This window comes from Hyperolius riggenbachi, chromosome 3 (assembly GCF_040937935.1).
Source record: "Hyperolius riggenbachi isolate aHypRig1 chromosome 3, aHypRig1.pri, whole genome shotgun sequence".
Lineage (NCBI taxonomy): Eukaryota > Metazoa > Chordata > Amphibia > Anura > Hyperoliidae > Hyperolius > Hyperolius riggenbachi.
In genome coordinates this window covers 82,263,081-82,276,339 of record NC_090648.1, presented here as the reverse complement: position 1 = coordinate 82,276,339, position 13,259 = coordinate 82,263,081, and the positions used below count along the sequence as shown (strand labels likewise).

General features: G+C 46.2%; 1 protein-coding gene and 1 non-coding gene across 2 annotated transcripts in view; one reads left to right on the top strand and one right to left on the bottom strand.

Moving 5' to 3' along the window:
• Window positions 1–239: 239 nt before the first annotated feature.
• On the top strand, window positions 240–332 carry TRNAI-UAU (transfer RNA isoleucine (anticodon UAU)). The gene is given in 2 exon segments: window positions 240–277; window positions 297–332. It is a non-coding gene; the product is annotated as a tRNA-Ile (tRNA).
• A 7,114-nt stretch (window positions 333–7,446) lies between these two features.
• Window positions 7,447–13,259, bottom strand: part of ATP13A1 (ATPase 13A1) — a 60,308-nt gene continuing 54,495 nt past the window's right edge. The window contains exons 25-26 of the mRNA XM_068274428.1: window positions 8,990–9,133; window positions 7,447–8,224 (exon numbers count right to left, since the gene is read on the bottom strand). Coding sequence (XP_068130529.1) covers window positions 8,114–8,224; window positions 8,990–9,133 — 255 coding nt within the window. The 3' untranslated portion in view covers window positions 7,447–8,113. The remainder of the gene's footprint in view (window positions 8,225–8,989; window positions 9,134–13,259) is intronic.

Sequence of the window (13,259 nt, the reverse complement as noted above, 5' to 3'; positions counted from 1 at the left end):
CGGCGCCATCTATTGGTAGCAACGCGCATATCAATCCCTTTTATATTGGCTAAATGCTGTTATCCCACTTCGTGCATGGAGAGAACATAGTTTGATGTTGAACGACTTTTGGTTGAGTTTATGTATATGAAGCGTTCATGCGGTGCTTTTTACTGCAGAGAACGCCACCTACTGAGCACATAATGACAGGAGTTGCAGCTGAATTGTAAGAAATGTGCTCATCCATCACTACCACAGCTGCTCCAGTGGCGCAATCGGTTAGCGCGCGGTACTTATATGACAGTAACTAGTGAGCAATGCCGAGGTTGTGAGTTCGAGCCTCACCTGGAGCACATTGTTTTAGGAGCCAGTGATGTTTATCACATGGGAGGAGAATAGCAGAGAGGCATCAACGAGATATCCAGATGTGGGCTATGTCCTTAGCTCATAAGTACTTTCAATGGAAGCTTATCTTACTGCACTGCCACTGCTTAGTCACTGCTTCATGTACATCTGCATAAAGTTTATGGTTTTGGATGGTCACTGTGGACTGTGTCTAGCTGGCTATGTAATAATAATAAAACCTGTCATGAGTGATCATTTTAGGTGATAGTTTTAGTAATGATCGCTGTGCCAACATACTGGTACATTTTACTCTGTGGTGAATGGTGGACAAGAGGGAAGCATAGAAAAGCAGCAGGGGTTTAGATCAGCTGATCAGTCATTTGTCAATGGATGCCTTAATGCAGGGCCAGTTCTAGTAACAGTGGGCCCCCTAGTAGACCCCCCCCTCCCCCCCCAACCAAAAAGTGGCAGTAAGGACCCTTTGTTGCAGTCAAATTTCCTCCAGGGCTCCTGAGCACTCCATGGTTCTGTTGAAGACTCTGCAGGGCCCCTAAGGGGCAACAGTTAAGTTGGGTGCCCTACAGGATCTGGGGCCCCCTTTGCCTCTATGATAGCACCGGCCCTGCCTTAATGACATCTGTAGTGATGCTAGATTTTTGCATCTATCTCTAAAGCTTGGTTCACACATAAATCTGCACACTTCAGTTACATTTCATTACAATACTGTCCTTTCCTATTAGTTTTGCCTCAGTTTTGCCTGACTGCACCAGAAATGTAAACCTTTTATGTGTGAACACACCTATAGAAACACATGCACAGCCGACAGGACTGGACCATAAATGTGCACCTTTTATGTGTGAACCCAGCCATAGAATCACACACAAAACTAATAACATGACACCTTGTGTGTGAACCAAGTAATGCTCTGAGTGAAAGGGTCCTTAACCCTTTCGGGAATGGGCGATTCTAGCCCCATAAAGGGACCCTGAACAGACCCTTTAACCTTCCTGTGGATAAGCTCGAGCTGAGCTCGGGCGATGCCGCCGGAAGGCACCGCTTAGGCCCCGCTGGGCCGATTTGCATATTTTTTTTTTTGCTACACGCAGCTAGCACTTTGCTAGCTGCGTGTGCAATCCGATCACCACCACCCCCCCCCCCCTTCCCCCCAAGACCCCGTGCGCTGCCTGGCCAATCAGTGCCAGGCAGCGCTGAGGGGGTGGATCAGAGTCCCCTTTGACATCACGACGTCTGTGACGTCATCCCGCCCGTTGCCATGGTGACGGGGGAAGCCCTCCAGGAGATCCCGTTCTTTGGCTATCATGTATGTAGCGAGACCTTGTCTTGCGACATGAAAAAAACCACAAAAAAAAAACCGGCTGTGCTGCCCCCTGGCGGATTTTAATAAACCGCCATGAGGGTTAAGCTCAAATCTGAACTTCCCTGCAGCTTCCTCCACCACCCCGTAGACAGAGGTTTCTCAGTGTCCTCTGGGTCCTGTACGTGGTCCGCATACCCGAAACAATCACGTGCCCATCACCGCAAGCATCCTGCACGGTTCAGTTTTTCAGAAACGCGCATGTGCAGGACGCTTACGGCTACAGGCATGTGATCGAGTTGGGTGCATGGACAGGTTACGCACGATATTTCCTGAAGTCACCGCACTGATGGGACCTCGCAGGCTACAGGGGGCTGGAGGAAGCCCCAGGTAAGTTCAGATTTGCTTTTAAAGGGTCTGCTCAGAGTCCCTTTAAGGACCAGTGTCATCCTTTCCCTATTGTGCCCCGTAATTGGCTCACAGTAATCACCTGTCCGAGATGCGGAAGCTCTGCTGTCACTGTAACAGCTGAGTAGGTGGGAGTAGGGCTGCTCACCACGGAATAATCACAAGTAACCATGGTGGTTACTCGTGATTCAAATTAGCTCTAATTGCCCCAGCTGAGCAGGTAGGTGCGGCGGGGTTAATTACCTCTAATGCCGCTCTCCACCCAGCGTTTCAACGAGCTCACAAGCGTCCTGATGACACGTCCATCAGGACACTTGCGAGCTCGTTGAAACACTGGGTGGAGAGTGGCATTAGGGGTAATTAACCCCGCCGCACCTACCTGCTCAGCTGGGGCAATTAGAGCCAATTTGAATCTTTGATTGATTATTGGTTACTTGTGATTATTCCGTGGTGAGCAGCCCTAGGTGGAGCAGCAACAGAACAGCGGCAAGAACAGTGAGAGTGTGCAGCGTTGAATAGTTGGAATCTACAGCCTGTCAGAGCCGGACAGCCACCAACAGGATGTAAATTCCAAGTATGTCAGTCCGGAAAAAGTTACAGAGGTTCTGTGGAGTCCTGCAATAAACAAAAACAGATACTTACCTGGGCTTCTATCAGTCCCCTGTAGCGGTCATGTCCCACGCCGTCCTCCTCCGATCACTCGTTCCCCACCGCAGGCACCAGTCAATTATTCGTCTAACAATAATGCACGCTCCCGCTCGCGTCTCCGAGAGGCGCAATACGAGGTTTTCTTGTACTGCGCCTGCGCAGTAAGCTCCCAGAGACGCAAGCGGGAGCACGCACGCGGCCATAGCCGGCCAGACGTGTGACATGCGTAATTAGACCGGGACTGGCGGCGGGGAACGAGTGATCGGAAAAGGACAGCATGGGACATGACAGCTACAGGGGGCTGATAGAAGCAGGTAGGTAAGTGTCTGTTTTTGTTTATTGCAGGACTCCACAGAACCCCTTTAAGCAAACCGGTGGGGGGTAAAATTCATTAGTAGGGATAGAACAACACAATCGCTGGTGAACATGCACTACTGTGTGCTCGCCAGTAGCAGGAACAATGCGGGCCGTTCACCCCCACTCTATACTTTCTCATACTGCCATTTTTGGACCCTTCACCCTGAACTCAGGTGGGACAGGACGGCCAATCAATCAGATATGATCACCACCCGGTACAATCCCAACAGCCATTTTTATTCTATGTTCGTGTAGGGAGAGGTACTGCTGTAGATAGAGTGACAGTGAGAGATATGCGGTTTGTCGGGCGGATCGCTCAGAAACAGCCGCATCAGTCTGCAGACAGACTGTACACAAGCCGGACTGTCGCTGGAACGCTCACCCAGCGGGAGGTGACGACAGACCCGTCGTTGCCTGCAGTCAGGCGTGTGTATGCACCTTTACAGTCACTTTAAAGGGATCCAAGCAGCTCCTGGCTTCAAATAGCTGCAAGAGCTGCCATTGTTCAGAAGCTCAACCCCCTGCTATTTTACCACTGGCATTATTCAGGCTAGGTGTGAAATTCTTCAACTGTAACTGAAGTTTTCTGTTTGAAGTACAATGGGGGTTTGTTTGTGGTCAATTAAGTCTAATGAGGCGATTTCTTATCTGCCTTCCACCATCACCTGCTCAGTCCTTTACGGATGGACAAAGTGGCTATTTTAACCCTTAGATGTAAAAAAATTAGGTACAATAAGTTTTTTTTTTTTAATAAACCACACCCACCCTGGGTGTTAAAAATGATGCTCGGTTCACTTTAACACCTGTGTGAACATACTGTATGTTCTAGGTGATCTATGTACCAAAATAAATAAAGGACATTTGTGACTAACCCCCTTAGCTGGTCACTGCCATGCCAGCTGTGTGATCAATGCGTACCGACTGTTACAGAGTCACCAACACCTGTGTGACTCTACTGTAGGTGATCTCTGTGTGCCAAAAAATAATAAATTACAATTGTGACAATACCCCTTGGCTGGGTATTCACTCTAAGGGCTCATTTCCACAGGAGGCTGAACTGTGCGTTCAATGAGCAGTTACCAGGCAGCAGTTGTGAGTCTTCAATGCCTATAAACTGCTCGTGGTAAAGAGCCCTAACAAACATGACAGGCCGAGGCAGACCAAAGCATAGAGGTACTGGGGGTCATGGTGGTGCGTCATCCTGTGGTCATAACTTATGTAATCTTATGCAGTGAAAAAAAAGGATTAACTAACAAAACACAGAGGAGGTGGTTGACTGGCCCACTCAGCACTCCACCTCATCTACCTCTTCTGCTGCCATTGTTCCTGCACCCTCCTCCTCCTCTGCTGTGGTCAATCACACCACCACAACCATAGCAACCCTTCCAAATGAATCAAATTGCCCAGAGGAGCTATTTCCCCAGGCATTGATGGACAAAATTGTTGTACAATTGTTGGCATCAGATGAAGTACAGGAGAAAGGCAGACACCCACAGTCTCCAGGTCACCACAAAGTGTAATGTCCATGCTGCAGTAGCCTACTGTGAGCTTGAAATTAAGTGATGAAGGTGATGATGATGTGGCGATGGATGTGTCATGGGTGCCCAGAAGAGAGGAACAGGAGGAGGAAAGTTCAGAGGGAGAGACCGAGCCTTGGAGAGGGAGGAAAAGGGGTAAGAAGCATGGAGAGGTCGCAAGGGACTGGAGGCAAACAGCAACGTGCCGTCACCTGGGGTCAGCCAGACACCGCGCCCGTTCACTTCTAGCGGTACTCAACCAGCGTAACTATTTCTGCCGCCCGGATGTGAAGCTCACGTCCGGGTGGCTGCTCTACTGTGGTGCCGCGCTTCGGCGCGATCGCGCCCCCGTGGTGTCTCCAGGTAGCCCTGGGATCAGTGGACGGGCATGGTTCCCGATCACCGATCCATGTCCCCCACAGAAAAACCAAAGAGCTCTTACAAGAGGCTTCAGTCTTTCTGCACGGAAAAATTTCCGCATCCCCTTGTGCTTCTGCTTAGCGAGAAGCACAAGGAGGAAAAAAAAATTCAAGGTGGCCATCTTGTGGCCAAATAGTAAAAACTACATCTACATATTTTTTACATTACAATTTACACATATAATATATACACATAGAACATAAAAAATTAAAATGGTTTATTTACCACACCAAAATATTACCCAAAATAAATGTTTTAATGGGAAAAAAAATTACAATAATAATAAAAAAAAAACACAAATAGTTACCTAAGGGTCTAAACTTTTTAAATATGCATTTGAAGGGGGTATACTACGAACAGGTTTTAAATTATAAGCTTGTAAATAGTAAAGGACGCAAAATGGAAAAAAATGCACCTTTATTTCCAAATAAAATATTGGCGCCATACATTGTGATAGGGACAAATTTAAATGGTGTCATAACCGAGACGTCATAACCGAGACAAACGGGGAAATAAAATACATAGGTTTTAATTATGGTAGCGTGGATTATTTTAAAGCTGTAATGGCCGAAAACTGAGAAATCATGAATTTTTTCCATTTCTTTCTTACTACTCCTGTTACAATGCATTTATAAAAAAATTATTCTTAGCAAAATGTACCACCCAAAGAAAGCCTAATTAGTGGCGGGAAAAACATGATATTTATCAATTAATTGTGATAAATAGTGATAAAGTTATTCATGAATGAATGGGAGGTGAAAATTGCTCTGATGCATAAGGTGAAAAATCCCCGCGGGCTGAAATGGTTAACAAGGCTCATTAGCGTGCGTGAGTGTGTTTCCCTGAAGGTGCCCATTAACCGTACAATCTTTTCTAAATGATCAACTGTAGGATTGATCAGATTGGGTACGGTTAATGGTACCAACTGACAACACGCATTCTATGGATTTTTCCCTTCACTGCTGAACCCTATCATTTCTGATCAATCACAACAATAAAATCAGCATACATTTGCATTAACGGTTACATTATTTGATTCCCATTCACTCTCTCTAGTCGTAAACAGCACAACGAGTGGGAGAAATAAGTGTGGCATCAGCGATGCTGAAAGGATTACCGTACTATGAAAAACAAAATTTGTCATACATTACAAAAAAAAAAAAAGTAAATTTTTACCCACAGGCTCAGAATACAGCCAGAACCTTCTATGTTACCACCGATCTGAAACCTAACATTTCTAGATGGTGTCATTGGAGAGCTGTTGAAACCGCAACCAATCGCGTTACCAGAACTTCCGTATGAGGTCACCTCAACCATACTAGCGCCTCTAATTCCACAATGAGCAGCACACAGCACATGGACCAATCAATTCCACTTTGGCAGGATTCAACTGGGGCATTTTCACTTTGTGTCAGCATTGGACAGGAGGTGGTTTGCAGGGTATAGGTGGACACTGCTATGGTTTTTAATTTGTCACCTTTGTTGCAGTAGAGGTACTAGTGGCTTTGGAAACTCTTAAAAACCAAATGAATTATGCACTCAAGTAAATACATCTGTTGGCCCACAGAGGGCAATACCGAAGGTAAACTGTATTTCTATGCATCTATCGATGATGGGCAGATTCATCCAACAGACAAATCTCTCTCTAATCGAATATGATTAGAGAGAGATCTGTTGGCTGCCTATACACCACAAGCCGATTCCCGATCAATTTCAGCACGAAATCTCTTGGGAGCAGGCCGAGCCCGCCGCCTCGTGTGTATGTAATGTGTAAATGTGCGTTTATAGATTACCTGTCCCGTGTCGCGGCACCTGTCAGTCTTCTGCCTCACCAATTATCTGCATATATACACTGCAGGCATGTGTGCAGCTAATAGAAGAGCGGCGATAGACGGCCTGGCACCGTGACATGGGACAGGTAACGTATACACGCACAATTACACATTACATACACACACATTGCGGGAATAGCCCCAGGGTTTTCGTTGTTCATTCCAATATCACTCGCCGTTATCACTGTGCACCTGATTGAGGCAAGTTGGCCTGACATCTTGCAACATGGCCAACAAATTTTGGCCCGAAATTAATCGCATTGTCGATCAAGCATGCACCCGGTGGCACCGATTTTCATCACATCCAAATATAATAATCAAATCAGAGATGGTCAATTGGCTGCCAAGTCGCCTTTACCCTGGCTGTCCCAGAGGTCAGGGGTTTCTGCTCCCACAACTACATCATCGGTTGTAAACCAGGTCATGTCAGCTGTCCTTTAACGAGCGAACAATGGATTGCAGTACCCCGGCCATTTTTCTTCTCTCTGGGATGATTGGTGGGGGAAGAAGGCCTTTTCACTCAGGCCCATCTAAATTCCCAGAAGCAGATGCAAACAATTTTCTGTCCCCTGAAAATGTCTATTGAATGTCTAAAAATGAGATATAATAAAAAGACGCAAAGGAATTGCTGATTGTAAACATGTTTTATGGACACTGGCCAACATAACGTACACAATTTACAACTGTGTTATTTCATAGGTCGCGCTGGTCATTTGCCGCCATTAATACACAATCGTCGTGTCCCTTTATAACATCTTCCTGACTCCCGAAGGGAACTCATTTTTCACAGGTTTAGAAAATGTCAAAAATTAAATACCATGTTTTATTAAAAAAAAGTGCCTTATAAAACTTTTTCCCCCCAAAATACAAGGGTCCTCTAACACTCTGGCACCATTAGAATTGGCACCATGGGTTCTTCTTAGCAGTCTACCCATCTTACCATCAAGTTATCATGAGCTATGGATATATGGAGGTATAAAAGCTCAGTGTCAAAATGCTGCAGAATAATGTAACTGACTTGGGATCCAAAAGATACAATGATTTAAAACTCTTCAATGCTGTTTATTAACAAATTGCTTGCGCTTTCCAAAAGCGAATTCTAGTAGAAAAACAGGATAGGTTTGACAACGTCCTCAAACGTTTAGTTCAAGTTTCAAGTGTAGAGTGGATTGTTCTCCTGTCCTGGCTTCCGTAACCCTTCTTGGGAATCCAAGGTGCCTTTGGGATTGAAGACTGGATGTGGTCCGCTAGGTGGCTTGATGTTGTGGGCAATTTCTAGTCTCTGAGTTATCTCAAGAAGGCACTTTAAGTTTACAGCTCCCAAGGAAATATTGGAGGATACGGTCTAGTACCCACGCCAAACAGAAGTCCAAAATCAGAACTTTGGCAATCACCAGCTTGAACTGCAGAGAGAGAAAAGACAACAGCCCATGTAAATTTCTTTAACAGTTTCTGATGGTCTTCAACAATAATAGTAATGCCATATATAGACCCCTTTTACATTTACCGTGTCTCGGTACTCTCCCCTGCCGCACTGGCCATTAACCATTTCCAGACAGCTCTGGATGCTTTAAGACTAGAGCCGCCTGTGGCTTTTTTTTTAGCACTGATTGCTGGGATTGGCTTAACAGCAATAACGGGGTCAAGAGCCAAAAGGGGGGGGGGGGGGGGGGGGGGGGGCTGTTACGCGTCGGGTAGCGGCGGATCGGAGAAACATGCAGCTAGCAAAGTGCTAGTTGCGTGTTTAAAAAAAATAAATATTCAAATCGGAACGGTGCTCTGCGGCGTTACTGGACGAGCTCAGCTCGTCCAGAACGCTAAGGAGGTTAAGGAAATAAATATGGCAGCCTCCATATGCCTCTCCCTTCAGTTGTCCTTTAAGGGTCATTTCCACTAGGGCTGAATGCGGCTCTAATCCACAGCGTTTCCTTGCAGGAGAGTCGCATGGGGAAATGCTGCCTATATCAGTAATGGTTTGCCATCTGAGTCGCACTGTGGTGTGCTTCAGGACTGCGTGCTGCATTGCACAGCTAAGCCATTCTGGTGTGTATTTGCACTACAAGTGCCAGCTCAGTGAAAACCGGGCGTTACAAGGTTCTCCAGTCCTGGAGACCCTCAATAAATCTTCATTATTAATCTACAGAGTTTGTTCCCATTTAGATACCTACCTCCACAGGTATGTCCACCAGGCCGAACTGATCGTTGAACTCTGGCGACGTACCAGACAGAAGACCCAAGATGGCCATACCCGATAACACTATACTCCACAGAAGAGGTTTGTTCTCTCTTAAACTCTCCATAAACGGATGTCCCTAAGAACACAATGAAAAATATATTACAAGAGGCAGTACAGTAATACCTTCATTGGACAATCGCCATATAGCAAATAAATGAGCTGTAATCACAGCAGAATCTAGAGATAGCAATGTAGAAAAACCACAGCATAGGAATAATGTTTGTTTTACAGCACTTTGCATACAACTTATACAGTAACTTCTATATCAGGGATGGGCAGACTACGGCCCACGTACCTCCTCCATCCGGCCCACCAAAGCCTGCCCGCGTGTTTGTTTTTTATCTGAGGTGCGGGCTCAGGATTTGCTGGGCGTTCGTGTTAACCCAGCCCACCTGAGCCCTTCTAATTGGCTGGAGGAGAAGGCTGCAGGCGGGGCAACATGGATTTAGCGGCCTCAGCGTGGGAGCGGTCTGAGGGAGCGTCGGATCCAGGAGAAGAGTCAGGCTGCCGGGTGAGCTGCGCTGGACTACCTGCAGGATCCGTATCAGTGTTCTCCCCAGAATTTTTTTCCAGCCGGGTGGCATGAAATAGTAGCCGGGTGGCATGAAAAAGTAGCCGGGTGGGGAGAGATGAAAATGCAGGGCAACTGTGCTTACAGCATAGGAGGTGGCGAGGAGGTGAGCCGATGACAGCCGGGTGGTCACCAAATCTAGCCGGGTGGAGCGCCCGGCTAAAAGAGCCTGGGGAGAACACTGCGTATGTATTTATCTCCTTTTACTATATGGCTGCAGTAGTCAGGGAAGTTTTCTTTGCAGGCCCGTTTCGCCCTGAGCTCTGGAGGGGGGGATGTGGTGATAGAGGGGGAGCCGCCGGGAGGGCGACCTGACCTCTCCCTCCCTTCCTCTCCCGGGCGCTCCCTCCTCTGACTGCAGAGTAATGCGCAGCAGGAAGCGCTGTATAGAGCAACTCAACTGCCTGCGTTCCAATCGTGACAAGTGACCGGCGATTGGAACGCAGGCGAGTTAAGCTCTATACAGCGCTTCCTGCTACGCATTACTATGCAGTCAGAGGGGGGAGCATGGAGGGCGGCTCGGGAGAGGTCGGGTGGCCCTCCCAGCGGCTGCGGCTCCCCCTTCACGTGATTGAAGTGTTTTCTGATCAAGTCTGCCACATATGATTGAGGTGTTTTCTGATCAAGTCTGCCACATAGGATTGATGTGTTTTCTGATCAAGTCTGCCACATATGACTGAAGTGTTTTCTGATCAAGTCTGCTACATATGATGCGTTTTCTGATCAAGTCTGCCACATATGATGTGTTTTCTGATCAAGTCTGCTACATATGATGCGTTTTCTGATCAAGTCTGCCACATATGATTGAGGTGTTTTCTGATCAAGTCTGCCACATATGATTGAGGTGTTTTCTGATCAAGTCTGCCACATATGATTGAGGTGTTTTCTGATCAAGTCTGCCACATATAATTGAGGTGTTTTCTGATCAAGTCTGCCACATATGACTAAAGTGTTTTCTGATCAAGTCTGCCACACATGATGTGTTTTCTGATCAAGTCTGCCACACATGATGCGTTTTCTGATCAAGTCTGCTACATATGATGCGTTTTCTGATCAAGTCTGCCACATATGATTGAGGTGTTTTCTGATCAAGTCTGCTACATATGATGCGTTTTCTGATCAAGTCTGCCACATATGATTGAGGTGTTTTCTGATCAAGTCTGCCACATATGATTGAGGTGTTTTCTGATCAAGTCTGCTACATATGACTGAAGTGTTTTCTGATCAAGTCTGCTACATATGATGCGTTTTCTGATCAAGTCTGCCACATATGATTGACACATATCACGGACTCACCTTTTTCTGTTTCCACCCACATCCTATCATGGCCACACCCTTTCCTGCTATGTCCCCACTCACATCTGGGCATGGCCACACCCATTTTTTCTCCGCCCCCCCCCCCCCCAGTCCATTTTCAAAACTCAATGTGGCCCTTGACTAAGTTTGCCCACCCCTGTTCTATATTGATATATAAAGTGAAGTTAAATGCAAACACCCATTCCCTTCTAAACCACCCAAAAGGAACCCAAAGTGAGAGACAAATGGAGGTTGACATATTTATTTCCTTTTAAAAGGGACTCCGAGGAGTGCCCGAATTTAAAAGAATACACTTACCTGGGGGCTTCTTCTAGCTCACTGTAGGCGGCGAGGTCCTGCGGCGTCCTCCTGGCTCCTCTCCTTCAGCCTCCGCCGGGCCCCAGTTATCGGCGTCACCCGGGCCGGCTCTTCCTGGTTAATGATGCAATGCGTCATCACGCCGGCCGCTTCATCACGGTGGCCGGCGTGACAGGTCTGCGCATGCGTGCAAAACCCGCGCATGCGCAGACCTGTAACGCCGGCCGCTGTGATGATGCGAAGCGGCCAACGTGATTGCGCATAGCGTCATTAACCAGGAAGAGCCGGCCCGACACCGGGCCCGGGTGTCGCCGGTAACAAGGCGGAGGCTGAAGGAAAGGAGCCAGGAGGATGCTGGGGGACCGCTTAGCCTACAGTGAGCTGGAAGAAGCCCCAGGTAAGTGTATTCTTTTAAATTCGGGCACTCCTCAGAGTCCCTTTAAACAATGCACATTGCAGGGCTGTCCTATTGATCATCTGCCTCTAATACTTTTAGCCACAGAACAAGCATGTAGCTCAGATGTTTCTAAATGAAGTCTGACTAGATTAATCGCAAGCTTGTTTCATGTGTGTGATTCAGACACTACTGCAGCCAAGCAGATAAGCAGGACTGCCAGGCAACTGGTATGGTTTAAAAGGAAATACGTCAGTATCCATATACCTCACTTCAAGTGTCCTTTAAAATATATTTTTTCTATTTTTTTCCTCCAGAGAACTCCTTCATCCCCATACTCACCATCAAGGGTTCTCAACTTCATAGTCACATGACACCAAGCCTCCAGGCCAAGAGCCACGTGTAACCACTTAAGCTCAGTTTAGGGTTGCCCTGACCCCTTCCCATGCCACAACACCCCTGGGCAAATTTTTGGTAGTGGCCAAAAATGTCTAATTAACTGCTCACACTTTGTTAGGAAATTGATTTATATATCAGGATTTTTGTTGATTAGGTCTGCTGTATTATTTGGAAATGCTTGATTTCTGGAGCAAGTTGTACCTGATCCCGGGTGCCCGGTTGTCATGACGACTCCAGTGGTTTTTGAAAAAAAAGAAATCCTGAAACAATCATGGAGTCAAAAGGGACAAGACGTCTAATCTGCACCCAGATTTTTGGCAAATCAAGGTGGAGGATAAGGTGAGGGAGAGTTTGACCGCAACTGTACAACATTAATTCAAAAGAAACTCCAGGGAAAAAACCAATAACCTTCGGCAGACAGTACACTGACTTATGAACGCTGAGACTTAAAGGGCAACTGAAGTGAGAGAAATGAAAAGGTTGGCGTATTTATTTACTTTTATACCAATACCAGTTGCTTGGCTAGCCTGCTGATCCTCTGCCTCTGACACTTTTAGCCATAGACACTGAACATTCATGCCGCAGATCAGGGGTTTCTGACATTATTGTCAGATTTGACAAGATTAGCTGCATGCTTGTTTCTGATGTGATTCAGATACTATTGTAACCTAATAGATCAACAGGACAGCCAGGCAACTAGTATTGTTTAAAAGGAAATAAATATGGCAGCCACCATATCACTTTCATGTTCCCCTTTAAGAACAACCTGCCGATATGAACAGCCTTAAAAATGTCAAACTTGATTCCGTGGGAACAAGTCTAACACATTTTTCAAACAGACCTTGTCATTTTTATCAATCATCTTTTATTGAGAAACCAGATTAACAAAAAAAACCACTCAAATAATTAATTATTTTTTTTTTTTTATAAATTGGCAAAATTACATTTTGCTGTGGTACACTCAGGGAACGGGGCGGCAGTGGTGAAAATGTGTGTGTGTATGGGGGGGGGGGGGGGGGGATTATGGAGGAGGTACAGGGGGACAGAGATGGTATAAAGTTTTGATTAATGGACAGCTTCAGGTTAAAGAGACACTGAAGCGAAAAAAAAAAATATGATATAGTGAATTGGTTGTGTACTATGAATAATTACTAGAAGATTAGCAGCAAAGAAAATATTCTCATACTTTTATTTTCAGGTATATAGTGTTTTTTCTAACATTGC